Here is a 13,690-nt window from a genome sequence, read left to right on the forward strand (position 1 = left end):
GAGCTCAGTGAATACTAATGGAGGAGGCACATAGATCACGATTCTCGATCCATCTAGGAGCCACTAAGATGTATTTGGATCTGAAGAGAGATTACTGGTGGCCCTGTATGAAGAGGGATGTGGCATGGGTAGTTGAGAGATGCTTGACCTGTCATTGAGTTAAGGCGGAGCGCCAACATCCACATGGACCGTTACAGCCTCTAGAGATTCCCCAGTGGAAGTGGGAGCAGATTTCCATGAATTTTATCACCAAATTACCAAGAACCGCGTGAGGTGTCGACGCGATATGGGTGATTGTGGACCGGTTGACGAAGAGTGATCACTTCCTTGCTATCATTGAGAGCTCTTTTGCAGAGAGATTGGATGAGCTTTATGTGAGAAAGGTGGTGGCACGACATGGAGTGCCGACATCAATAGTGTCAGATAGAGATGTGCGTTTTACTTCCAGATTGTGGAAGAGGTTTCATGAGGATTTGGGTACCCGATTGCACTTCAGTACCGCATACCACCTACAGACTGACAGGCAGAGTGAGTGGACGATTCAGACGCTTTAGGACATGCTGCGAGCATGTGCTATGGACTTCGAAGGAAGTTGAGACACCTATTTTCCCTTGGCTGAGTTTTCTTATAACAATAGCCACCATTCCAGTATTGGTACGCCTCCCTTTGATCTTGTATATAGGATGAGGTTTCGGACTCTCATCTGTTAGGGAGAGGTAGGGCAAAGAGTGATGGGTAGTGCTGAGATAGTGCTCAAGATGACTGAGCAGATTCAGCAGGTCAGAAAGAGGTTACTGATAGCTCAGAGTCGCCAGAAGAGTTACGCATGCCGGCGACGATCCGATCTTGAGTTCCAAGTTGGAGATTTTGTCCTCCTGAAGGTATCCCCATGGAAAGGGGTGATCCGATTCAGGAATCGGGGAAAGTTGGGTCCCAGATATATCGGTCCATTCAGAGTGACTGCTAGAGTGGGGAAGGTTGCTTATCGGTTGGAGCTACCTGCAGAGTTGAGCCAGATTCATAACACCTTCCACGTGTCTCAGTTGAGGAAGTGTGTAGCCGATGAGACGGCGGAGGTACCCTTAGAGGACATTCAGGTCGATGTTAGCCTGAATTACATTGAGAAACCGATAGCAATTTTGGATATTAATGTTAAGACCCCGAGGAACAAGGAGGTGCAAGAAGATGCAATCGGTTGTGTCTGGAATCAAACTGAGGATTTGAGAAAACTTTTCAAAAGAAACGATTTTTCCAAAATGAGAGAGTTTAAGAGAGAAACGAGTTGGAGCAGTGTGTACAATCAGCCAGATCCCGAACGATGATTTCCCAAAATACCCTTACTTATTTGTGTTATGAGATATTTATATGATCCAAGTGAGTGTGGGTTTAATCCAATGATCAAATCATATTCATAAGCACTAATGAACGTTGCAGCAAACATTTTCTTATGTCTAATACACTTTAGAGAATCCACACACCAATTCACGACAGTCTTCATTCATACCTACTTGCAACATATTAACGACTGTGGTCCGTTCGAATAATTTGATTGTTTTGAACCAATTTAATTATTCAGGAAGTCAAAACATGCAAAGTGAAACACAAGAATAATACTAATCCCATTTGGCCCCAAACTCTGGGTATAAATAAAACATTTTATTTAATCACCATATTGATTACTCATTATTTGTTGTTTCGGGCAATCAACTTCTTACTTGAATTATTACTACACTTGTCCCATGTTCTTAACATGCACACAATGTTTACCTACGGTCCTTACTTTGTGAAATAGATCAAATGAACACATTTCCAACCATACTCATTTCACAACTCCCAATCCATATCGTAAGTATAAGAATATCAAATTCTTGTTACTTATGCTAGATCCTAACATTTTATGCAACGATTCTTTCGTAAAGTCAAAACTCAAAATCATCAAGACTTTGCCAATCTCTATCAGAAACAATTCTATAGATATGATGTCTCTCACTCAAAGTACATTCCTTTGAACATCCTTCTTGCATAAAAGTTTCTAATCTAGTCATAGATTCTCAATATCCAACTCCCAATATGGAAACATTTCCATATTTTCCATATGACAATTTATTCTTAATAGAATCTTATCTATTCATAATAATGTCATCCAATACCATACTTCCAACTACTCACAAGCGACCAATCCTCGGCGAGCTTTGGATCGTCCTTTGATAGTTGTTTAATTATTTTAGTCAAAACCGATTCTAGTCCTTTTTCCCTCTAAATGCACTAGACATTTGGAAAATTTTAGAATGGTCAAATATAATAGCACTGACAATCAATCCTATACCCGAAGCGTATGGGACACGATGCATAATGTCTTACATAAAGATATGATACTTTATCAATCTTCTGCCATAATATTTTATGTGTCTCGTTCTTACAATTCGAACTATGAAGAGGGATACCGTAATCATAATCAAAATTTAAGAACACACTATGTATCCTTTGACTAAATTTATTAAAATTTCTCAATCTAAGCTTTAGATTTTGAAACGAAATACAATATTCTCTCCCTTAATTATAGCAAAACAACTTTTCAAACCTTACGACTTTGCAAAGTATAACTCTTGTTTTCTATAATTAATATTACTAACTTGCAATACTTGCCTTAATAATCATACAACCACAACATTTATGCTTCCACTATCATGATGATTATTATCATATAAGCATAACACTTATGCTCCCACTAGCTTTGACATGTTTTAGAAAGCAACTGAACTTCCAAAAAACAATACTTATTGAATTTCTGAAGTTCATATTTCTAATACCTAATGTTTTGATAATCCTTTATCGAAGCTTCTTAAACTTATACACCTTTGCCTTAGATAGCTCATATGTGTGTCTAAACATTTCAGACTAACTGCCAAATCTCACAATTCGAATTATGGAAAGGGATACCGTTACCATAATCAAATTCGGGAATACAATTTTCGCAATCACTATCTTCTTAAAATCTCTCTTAGTGAACGCATTTCCTCACAATCATTTTCATGAAGGAGGGAATCTTATGACACTTAGATTTTATGGTGTATGTTTTCCTATCCATGTGAATTTGTCAAAACCAAAGTTTGCGACAAATCCAAACTGATATGGACTGAACTTTCTCAATCTTGATTTCATGCATTATGGTAACACAAGTGCCCACCATGTCTTCCAAGTATTTAAGCAGCTCACCCTTTCATATCAATGTACTTTTCATTGATCAAGGTGCTTGCCTTTTATGCGTTCAAATGAGAACTCATAGAACTCACATGCATAATTAATGTAATTGGAATGTCACAGAAACAAAATAATGTCAACACGATAGGTCATAAACCTCAAGTCGTGTGCTAGTGATGATTGATAAGGTTTATTCTTGATTTGTTCTTGAAACCTTTCAAGACCATTAAGACTCCCACTGAATCCTTGACATATAAGATTCTCTTGTCAAGAAACATTCCTTGACAAAACAAATATTCAAGAGTTAGTGTAGTTCTTATCAAGACAAAACACTTCACATAATTGGTCCTAGTTGGTCTTTGTCTTATCCAAGACAACACAACTTACCAATTACAAATGTGCAAGAATAAGAAAACTTTTCCAAATTCCACATTTGTTGAGTGTTATAAACCTTCTTGAGACTTGTCACTCAATTTCACAATCTTGGAGTAAAACTCTAAGACTTGATATTGGAACGAAGTATGATTGACTTCTTGATTTAACCATTTCTTCAATTCTCGATTCCTCTTCTTAGACATACAATTGCACTAAGACTCACTTAGAGGATAAATTGAGATATGGTTCTTAATCATTAAGACCTATCATAAAACATAATAAAAGGTACTCTCCCTTCTTCTTAGAATAAAGAAACTTTTATCTTTCTTCCTACTTGATTCTTCTTATTCGTTCTGCTATTGATTGAAACTCTTTTAATCAACTCAAAATTACACTTAATCTTATAAGTATAATTATATTCACTAAACTTTAGTAAATCATAACGAACATATTTGTCACTCTTGTGGTAGACTTGATCAACGTACAACCTAGTGTACTTGATCTCCTACTCCTTCAATTTACACTTTGTTAAAGAATTAGTCTAAAATTCCCAAATGTGAGTTTTTCATTCATCATACAATACTCGTTGCATGATTCCAAATTTCTGTCCAATTGAAATTTGGGCGATGAAAAACTCTCCCTATTTGGTAAATTCTCGACATTTCCACAAATAACATAATTAAGAATCAAATCCATTATTTCTATTAATAGAAACATTCAAACATCAATTTTTCATACACGCCATTGCAAGGATAAATAAATAATATAAAATCAAATTTTATTTTATTGCAGAAAAATTTGTCCTTACAATGCAATTCAGTTGAAAAACTATGTTAATACATATTTCTTAGCAATCTATTCTAACTCCAAGTAGTAGCTCAAGAATCTAATCTTCAAGGAATGCGATCGAAATCCATTTCTTCATGATTAGATTCAGCTCACTTCTTCCCTTAAGCTTCCTCTCTTTTCTTCGATCCTACAAAACATCAAAATATAATCTTGTCACACCATGTATTAAGAATCTAACTTAAAAGAGTTAGTTAATGGATTTTACCTAAAGTAGAGCCATACGTTTTGACTCTCCCATCTCTTAGATCTCTTAGGTAAATAGGGCAGCTTCGTCTCTAATGCCCCTTCTCTTGGCAATATAAAAAAATGGACTCTTTTGGAATGGCACAAGGAACTATCTCAGAATTTACCTTTTCTGGATCTCCAATGTCACCATTTTCAATGTCCATTGAAGTTTGGGAGTTTGATTCACTAGACAAATTTGCTCGACCAGCTCGCCAAATCATTGCTGATTCAGCAGCTATAAGCAAATAGATTAAATCAATGAGGGTCATGTCATGATTCATCATATAGTACTCTCTAACGAACTCATTATATGATTCAGGAAGCGACTGAAGAACCCAGTCAATAGCCAACTTACCTGAAATCTCAACATCCAACATCCTTAACCTATCAATGTATGACTTCATCTTTAAGACGTGTACACACACAGGTTTCCCATGTTTACTTGTCAAAAGGGCTTTAGTGAGCTTGAACTTTTCAAGCCTTCGAACTTGTGGGTTAGGGAGAATAATTGGAGGAGGTGGAGGAAGTGAAGCATGATCTCTTGTTCCCCGATCGAATCGTGGAATATCATCTTCATGTGGAAAGCTTGTTCCACGGGATTTGGGAGGACCATAGTTGTCATACTTTGACATCTACAAAATGGGATTCAAGTTAAGTTGATTAGGATCCTCGATGTGACACCCAAATGAAACATCGAGGCTAGGATCCAACACAATACTCCACAACCTAGAAGAGGGATGTCGTAATCTAGTTGTAGAATATTTGAAGGTAGGTAAATGACGATTTACCAATTTCTACCATGAAAAACGAAAAAGAAATTTAAGTTTTAAATCTATTGAAAATTCCTAGATCCCTTGAGATTCATTAAACTTTTCAATGGCATGTGTAAATCTTGATATGCCCCTCGATTTGTGACTGGGATGCCGAGGATCACAAAACAGGGTGTGAATAACCATGCAAACTTACATGGTGTCCCCAAATGTTACAGTCACCTATTCGATGTGTCGGTTAACCATACACGCTCCACCGAACTATGACAAACAATGAGTCACCCTTTGCTACCTTTGCTTAGAACCATTTAGTGTGCCGGTTAACCACACACGCTCCACTAACGTCTTCGCAAGGGCACAAAGTGTAATTTCATGGAATTGCATCAATTCAATTTTGCCTAAAGTAACTAATATTGGGAATTTTGTAAAAGCATTTAGTTACTTTTGTACTTCATTATACTTATAATGGAAGGTTTCTGTCCTATCCTATCCGTTCGGCTAACAACCCTCCACTAGTCAAGAGTGCGGTAGGTAAGAGTGGATACCCATTCAATCGCCATTTTATAGGCAATTTCCTTAAACACCCCTTATAGACCAGCTTCGTGAATGAGGCCTACTAACGGTAAGACTGACTGTTTACTCATACATATATAATACTAGACTTTTAATGTTATATATAGTATAGGGTGTATTTTACACTTTTAAAATACTAGGTGATCTAATTTAATAAATTATACCTTTAATTTAATTAAATGTAAACCAAAACTTTATGGGTTTATTAAATCTCTTTTAATTATACACTTCAATTAATTAATAAAACCATAAGGGTGTGATTTGAACTTTTCAAAACAATACTACGGTTTTAGAATTTAACATTTCTAAATTAAACTTTTAATCAACTTTTAAATTCCAAAACTTGAGGGCAAGTTTTGAAACATTTCAAAACATTAGGGTTTAACTTATTTAAATTTCAAAAACAAAACTTTTAAGTTCAAATTTAAACTATAAAACCTAAAGGTATTAATTTGAAACTTTTCCAAACTTTATCAAGAATATTCTAGATCACAAAATTCAAATAAGATAATTAACAATTAATTGGTGGTTATCTAATTTGACCTAGTCCAAATTCTTGCAAGATAATTCACCAAATAATTCAAATAATTAAATCTAATCATATAAGGAAATAATTATTTAACTAATATGAAGTTATCTTTAATTTTGGCAAAGATAATCACCCAATATCATAAAAAATCTAATTTATATCAATAAAAAACGTTTTGGTAACTATCCCACAGCCAAAGAAGCACAAAATCCTGATTTTCCCTCTTTCTGACCAGCTGACTCGTTGAGTCAGGCATGGACTCGGCGAGTTCAGCCCCCAGAAACCCTAAATTTTGAATTTTAAGCAAGGATAATGCATAATAGCATCAAATACATCAAACAAACAGCCATGGCTCTGAAACCGCTGATGGGTTATGAGCAAAATATTATTCCTATGGTGTACATGCAAACCCTAATAGCTTTTGGATCTAGTTTGTCTAATGAACATGCAATTGAATATCCAAAGCTATAAACCCTAGATCTAGCATACAATTAATCATATTAACATAAGATTGGGGTTTAGATCTTACCTTGATTGTTATGTAGCAATAACAATCTCAAATCCTCCTTTGTAATGGCTTTAGAGAGTTTAGAGTCACAAGTGTCACTCCTCTAATGGCTCACAAACACCAAGAGCAAGAGGATGAAGAATGATAAGAGAAGTGGCACCCAAAAACGTGTAGAAACCCTAAGGAGACTCTTAGCCACGTTGTTGTGCCCTAGTGGATCCTTAAATAGTGAGGCTATTAGGGTTATCTAACAAGGAAACCCTAATTTGACTGCTTAGGCCCTAAGCAACCCATGGACTCCCTCCTTAGAGGCCTTGGATGATTTCTAATGGGTTTCCCCATAGAATTCGTCCACTCCATCCTCTATGGAGTCCATTAGCCCAATATTCAACTATCACACAATTGACAGTTCTAGTCCCTTAAGTTTAATTAATATCTTGTAGCCACAAAATTAATTCTTAATTAATTATTGACTAATATTAATGAAACAATATGATTTCTCCTTTAATATATTATTCTCATAATATATTAATAAATCATAATTAATCCTCTCTATCCATAATTCATCCTATCAAGTTGCTTTGGTGAAGGCAACCCAAAAGGACCATGCACAATCGGGTCAAGTACATACCAAAATAGTTATGGACTTAGACACTAATCCAACACCCTCCACTAGTCAAGAGTGTGGTGGGTAAGAATGGATACCCAATGGCGGTCATTTTACAGGCTGCTTCCTTAAACACCCCTTATAGACCAGCTTCGTGAATGAGGTCTACTAACGGTAAGACCGACTCTTTACTTATACATATATAATATTAGACTTTTAATTTTATATATAGTATAAGGGTGTATTTTACACTTTTAAAATCCTAGGTTTTTTAATTAAATAAATTATATCTTTTAATTTAATTAAATATAAACCATATCATTAAGGATTTATTAACTCTCTTTTAATTATACATTTAATTAACTTAATAAAACCATAAGGGTGTAATTTGAACTTTTCAAAAACTAGGGTCTTAAAATTTAATATTTCAAAATTAAACTTTTAATCAAAAATTTAAATTCCAAAACTTGAGGGCAAGTTTTGAAACTTTTCAAAACAATTAGATTTAACTATTTAAATTTCAAAAACTAAAACTATTAAGTTCAAATTTAAACTATAAAATTTAAGGGTGTAAATTAAAACTTTTCATTGTTATTAGGTTAAATATTTGACTTATAATAATCCTATATTATTCATATTTAACCAAATCCATCAATTTTGATGAGGATAATCATTCCAAACTTAAAAAATCGATTTTAGGCAATAAAAACGAGTTTTTGTAATTATCCTCATCAAAAAACTGGCCAGAAATCAAAAATCCCTGCAACAGAATAGTCAACTCGTCGAGTTGGGCTCTGAACTCGTCGAGTTCATGCTCCAGACAGCAAAAAATTTTGATTTCCTGATCTTTGGCAGCTCATTATGGCATCTATTCACTAGAAAACGACCTAGGCTCTGATACCACTATTGGGTTATGAGCACTACATCAATCATATGGTGTTCATGCAAACCCTAAAGCTTTTGGATCTAGTTTGTCTAATGAACATGCAATAATCATCCAAAGCTCAAAAACCGTAGATCTAGCATACAATAATCAAATTAACATATGAATAAGGGTTTAGATCTTACCTTGATTGTTATGTAGCAATAACAATCTCAATTCCTTTTTAATATTGACATTTGAAAGTTTAGTGCCTCAAATGTTGCACCTCTAATGGAGTCACAAACACCATGAGCAACAAGATGACCTAGGAGAAGGAGGAGGAGCACCAAAATGTCCAAGAACCCTTAGGGATTACTTCCATGTGTTTTTTGGGCCTTAGGGGTTCCTTATATAGGTAGGCTATTAGGGTTTTCAACCAGGAAACCCTAATCTGACTACTTAGGCCCTAAGCAGCCCATGGACTCCCTCCTTAGAAGCCTTGGACAAATTCTAATGGGTTTCCCCATAGATTTTTTCCACTCAAACTTCTATGGAGTCCATTAGCCCAATATTCAACTATCACACAATTGACAGTTCTAGTCCCCTTTATTTAATTAATGTCTTTTAGCCACAAAATTAATTCTTATTAATTCTTAACTAATATTAATTAAACAATATGATTTATCTTTTAATATATTATTCATATAATATATTAATAAATCATAATTAATCCTTTTTCTACTTAGTTCATCCTATCAGTTGCTATGGTGAAGGCAACCCAAAAGGACCATGCTCACAATCGGGTCAAGTACATACCAAAATAGTTATGGGCTTAGACACCGAATCCAACATTTTGTGCATTTGGATGTAATGGTTTAGAAGTACTTTGTTGTCATGGTTTTATTATGATCCTTTAGGCCTTTTGGTCATGAATCTAATGTTAACCTTTTTTATTGTTAAAGAATGATGTTTATATTGGATTAGGTGTCTAAGCCCATAAATATAATAGGTATGTACTTAAATTGATTGTAGCACAGTCCTTTTGGGTTGTTTTCAAGACTAGCAACTTGGAGGATGATTATGGAGAAAGAGTTTGATTTATTATTTAATTAGTAAATTGAAATAACTAATTTGTTAATATTTCATGAGAATAATATATTAATTAGAAATAGTAATATTTAATCAGAAATTAATTGGAACCAATTTTGGGATTAAAAGAATTAATTAAAAGTGCATGGACTGAATTGTAATTGTTCAATAGTTGAGCAAGAGGCAATCTAGAACCCTCCATAGGCTATGGACGGTTTTCTTGTGCCTTAGGGTTTCTAGAATGGTCTTTAATGGATAATTTGGAAAGTAGATAATTACCCAGTTTAAGATAATCTTGGACTTGGGCTTATCTAGGGTTTCCTATCTACACTATAAATAGGGTCATAACCCTAAAATTTTCGGTCGCCTGTTTACAAGAGATCCAGTCAAAATTTTGAATCCTTCCTCTTCCTTCTCAATCGTCTTACATTGCTAGTATTGGATGTGAGCCATTAGAGGCGTGATAATTGTGACGCTTGCTCTCAAAGTTTGAACAATACTAAGGATTTGCATTGTTATTGCTATATAACAATCAAAGGTATGTTTTATAACCCTAATTATGTGTTTTGATTATATACTAGTTCTAGGGTTTCTACATTGTCGTTCATATTGTATGTTCAATTAGAGAAAATGTAGATCAAAATTATTTAGGGTTGCATGCACACATATGATTATATGTTTTGCGTAATACCCATCGGTTTATGGTTCAGAACTACTTTGTTATCATGGTTTCATTTTGGTCCTTTAGCCCTTTTGGTCATGAATTTAATGTCAACCTTTTGTGATTGTTAAAGAATGACTTCTTTGATGGAATCATTGGCTTCGTAATTGAGAGAGAGAGGGGGAGAGAGAGAGAGAAAGAAGGGGGGGCTTCTCTTTATTTATTAATTCTTAAAATAGATAAATATATATTAAATTAAAAAATGGAAGAAAATTGAAAAATAAATACATGAGGGGCATTGCAGTCATTTTAGTTTACAGAGAGACCAAGTATGCATCGAAACTAGGCCAAAAGGACTACCAATATAAAATTGAAATGTTTTTTTATCTTTAGAAGGTAAACTAATTAGAAATTGATATCCATTTAAAATTTTAAAAGTAGAAAGTAAACTAATTGATGAAATTGATATCCATTTAAAACTATATTTATTGCAATTATTACATTAAAATATTAAATAAAATTTAATAAAATAGAAAAAAAAACTCATAAAATAACATGTGAAAAAAAATAATTCAAAATTACCACAAATTGACATTTGTCAAAATGAAGTAGAACATCTCATGTGGCAAAAAAAATCTTTCTTTATTAAGAAGGATAAAATTAATACATATAATTATAAATTTAATTACACTCATAAATCATTTACCACATATTGATATTTGTTAAATTGAAGTAGAACATGTCATGTGCCAAAAAAAAAATTCTTTATTTATTAAAAAGGATAAAATTAATACATATAATTATAAATTTAATTACACTCATAAATCATTATCCATATAAAAGTGTGTGCTTTTAAGATATCTTAGCGAGGGAGACAAAACATGAAATGTTGAATGCTAAGGAATGGCGATTGATATTTATTTGACTTTAATGGAACATACATAGAATCTTCTGTCGATCACTTTCTTGTGTGGTTAATAACCCTCCTTCCCACATCCTCCACGTTGTAATCTCTCTCTCTCTCTCTCTCTCTCTCTCTCTCTCTCTTCTCTCTCTCTCTCTCTCTCTCTCTCTCTCTCTCTCTCTCTCTCTCTCTCTCTCTCTCTCTCTCTCTCTCTCTCTCTCTCTCTCTCTCTCTCTCTCTCTCTCTCTCTCTCTCTCTCTCTCTCTCTCTCTCTCTCTCTCTCTCTCTCTCTCTCTCTCTCTCTCTTATATATTTCGTCATTCACTCTCAGATCCAACGTCTTAAAGTCCACCCATTTTAAACAACACCGCTTTTTTTAACACTAAAAAACTTAACCCCTAAGCTATCTGACACTGCTGAAAGGTACACCATATATATATAGACATAAACACATACATCTTCTTCATATAAACATATACACATACATTTCAAAAACTGCCAAATATGAGAAGTCGGTTATCGAAAATGGAAAATGAAGATAGCGTTGAAAGGTGTTTCGCCGACGATGATTTCTTTGGGTCGTTACCAGAAGGGTTCGTAGCCAAGGCGTTATCCCTCACCAGCCCTCGGGATGCTTGCAGGTTGTCCTTGGTTTCCTCCCTTTTTAGGTCGGCGGCGGAATGGGACGCCGTCTGGGAGACTTTCTTACCGTTCGATTACCAGAAGATTGTATCCGAGGCCGAAGACGGTGGCTGTTCCTTAAGTTTTTCTTCCAAGAAACAGCTGTATCTTCGTCTCTGTGATCATCCTCTCATCATCGATGGCGGCAATAAGGTTAAATTCTCGAATTTTTTTTCTGTTAAAATCATTTAAAGATCAAACTTTGTTAATTTTATCAATTTAAAACCATTTTAGCCACAAAGACCGATTTTTTTTAACGGCCTCGAGTTTTGGGTGCCTCTGTTTTCTAAAACGGCGGAACGGATTGAGTCTTTGTTCGTTAAAATTGTGGGATTGAGTCTTTGTTCGTTAAAATTGTGGCTCAAGCTTTAAATTTGAATATTGTCTAAACTGACGCCATTGATGCTATTTTTTTACAGAGCTTCTCACTGGACAAAAAAACCGGAAAGAAATGCTACATGTTGGCTGCAAGGGACCTATCGATTGTCTGGGGAGATACTCCGAGGTATTGGCGATGGATCTCATCACCGGAATCACGTTTTGCAGAGGTGGCTGAGCTGATAAGCGTATGTTGGTTTGAAGTCCATGGCAGGATCAGTACTTCCATGCTTTCACCAGACACCACATACGTAGCATTCATCGTCTTCAAATCAACATCAGAAACTTACGGATTCGAGTATCAACCTGCAGAGGTTTCAATTGGGATCAGTGGGCTCGAAACCCAGACTCAAACCGTGCTTCTAGAACCAGAATCTGAAGAGAGAAGACGATATCCAGTTGTGCCCAGAAGAAGAATGGGAATGTTCCATAGACGCCACCTTCCGAACCACCCAGTCGTCGTCCCTGTTAATACACACTCTTCAAAGGGCCCAAAGCAAAGAGAAGATGGATGGCTGGAGATTGAGCTTGGTGAGTATTATATCAAGAAAGGAGAAAAAGGAGAACTGGAAATGAGTATGACGGAGGTGAAAGGAGGAAACTGGAAAGGTGGGCTTCTCATTCAAGGAATTGAGATCAGGCCCAAGCCCTGTAAAAGTTAAGATTAGAGATGTTTTTTTTTTTTTTTTCTTTTTTTAATTTTCCAGATTACTTCATGTTTTCTTTTAATTTCTTTTTTAATTTTCCAGATTACTTCATGTTTTCTTTTAAGTTCCCCTATGATGGTTTTGAAATTTTGTGATATTATTACATTATTAGTATTTGAGGTCTTTCATTTATAGCTTTCCGGCAAAATAATATATTAACTATTACCACAAAGTCTTGAACAAGACTTGAACTCATAACCTCTAACTCTAAAACTAAGTAAGTGATTTGATTTGAATTGATAATTGTTGCTAAAAATGATATGATTTGAATTGATAATTGTAGCTAAAAATAAAAAAGGCTACTGCTATGAAAAATCAACTCATAATTCAAAATGTCTCGCATTAGTTTCTCATAATTTCCTCTATAACTAAAATCCCACAACTTTACTTCTAAGTACAATTCATTTAAAGATTACTACAAACAACTATTATTTCTTATTTTGAGTTTATAATTTGGAGTGGAGTGAACCTTTTTAATAACAACAATATAAAAATCATAATAATAATAATAATGGATCTCACCTTCCATCTTCATCTTCTCTAGACCATGCTTCAAGTAAGGTGATAATTCTTCGTAGAAACGTCATGGTCGTGGGTTTGGCCTAGCGTGATTGATTGCAATGGTGATGGGGTGGGGTCATGAAGATTTGTAGGGACATTTCACGTTTATCAAAAGAGAGTTTGGGGTCCATATAATAATAATAATAATACAAAATTTCAGAATTGATCCCTGAGCATTTCAAAAAGTGGCAGTTTGACGACAACTTTAAA

At 34.7% G+C, this 13,690-nt stretch overlaps 1 protein-coding gene across 1 annotated transcript; it reads left to right on the top strand.

The window, feature by feature from the left end:
* The first annotated feature begins 11,504 nt into the window (after window positions 1-11,504).
* LOC111911007 (putative F-box protein PP2-B12) lies at window positions 11,505-13,033 on the top strand. The gene is made up of 2 exons (XM_023906777.3): window positions 11,505-11,987; window positions 12,254-13,033. The coding sequence occupies exons 1-2, from the start codon at window positions 11,658-11,660 to the stop codon at window positions 12,872-12,874; spliced, it is 951 nt and encodes a 316-aa protein (XP_023762545.1). The 5' UTR covers window positions 11,505-11,657; the 3' UTR covers window positions 12,875-13,033.
* The last annotated feature ends 657 nt before the right edge of the window (window positions 13,034-13,690 follow it).

The sequence above is a fragment of the Lactuca sativa genome, chromosome 8 (genome assembly GCF_002870075.4).
Source record: "Lactuca sativa cultivar Salinas chromosome 8, Lsat_Salinas_v11, whole genome shotgun sequence".
NCBI lineage: Eukaryota > Viridiplantae > Streptophyta > Magnoliopsida > Asterales > Asteraceae > Lactuca > Lactuca sativa.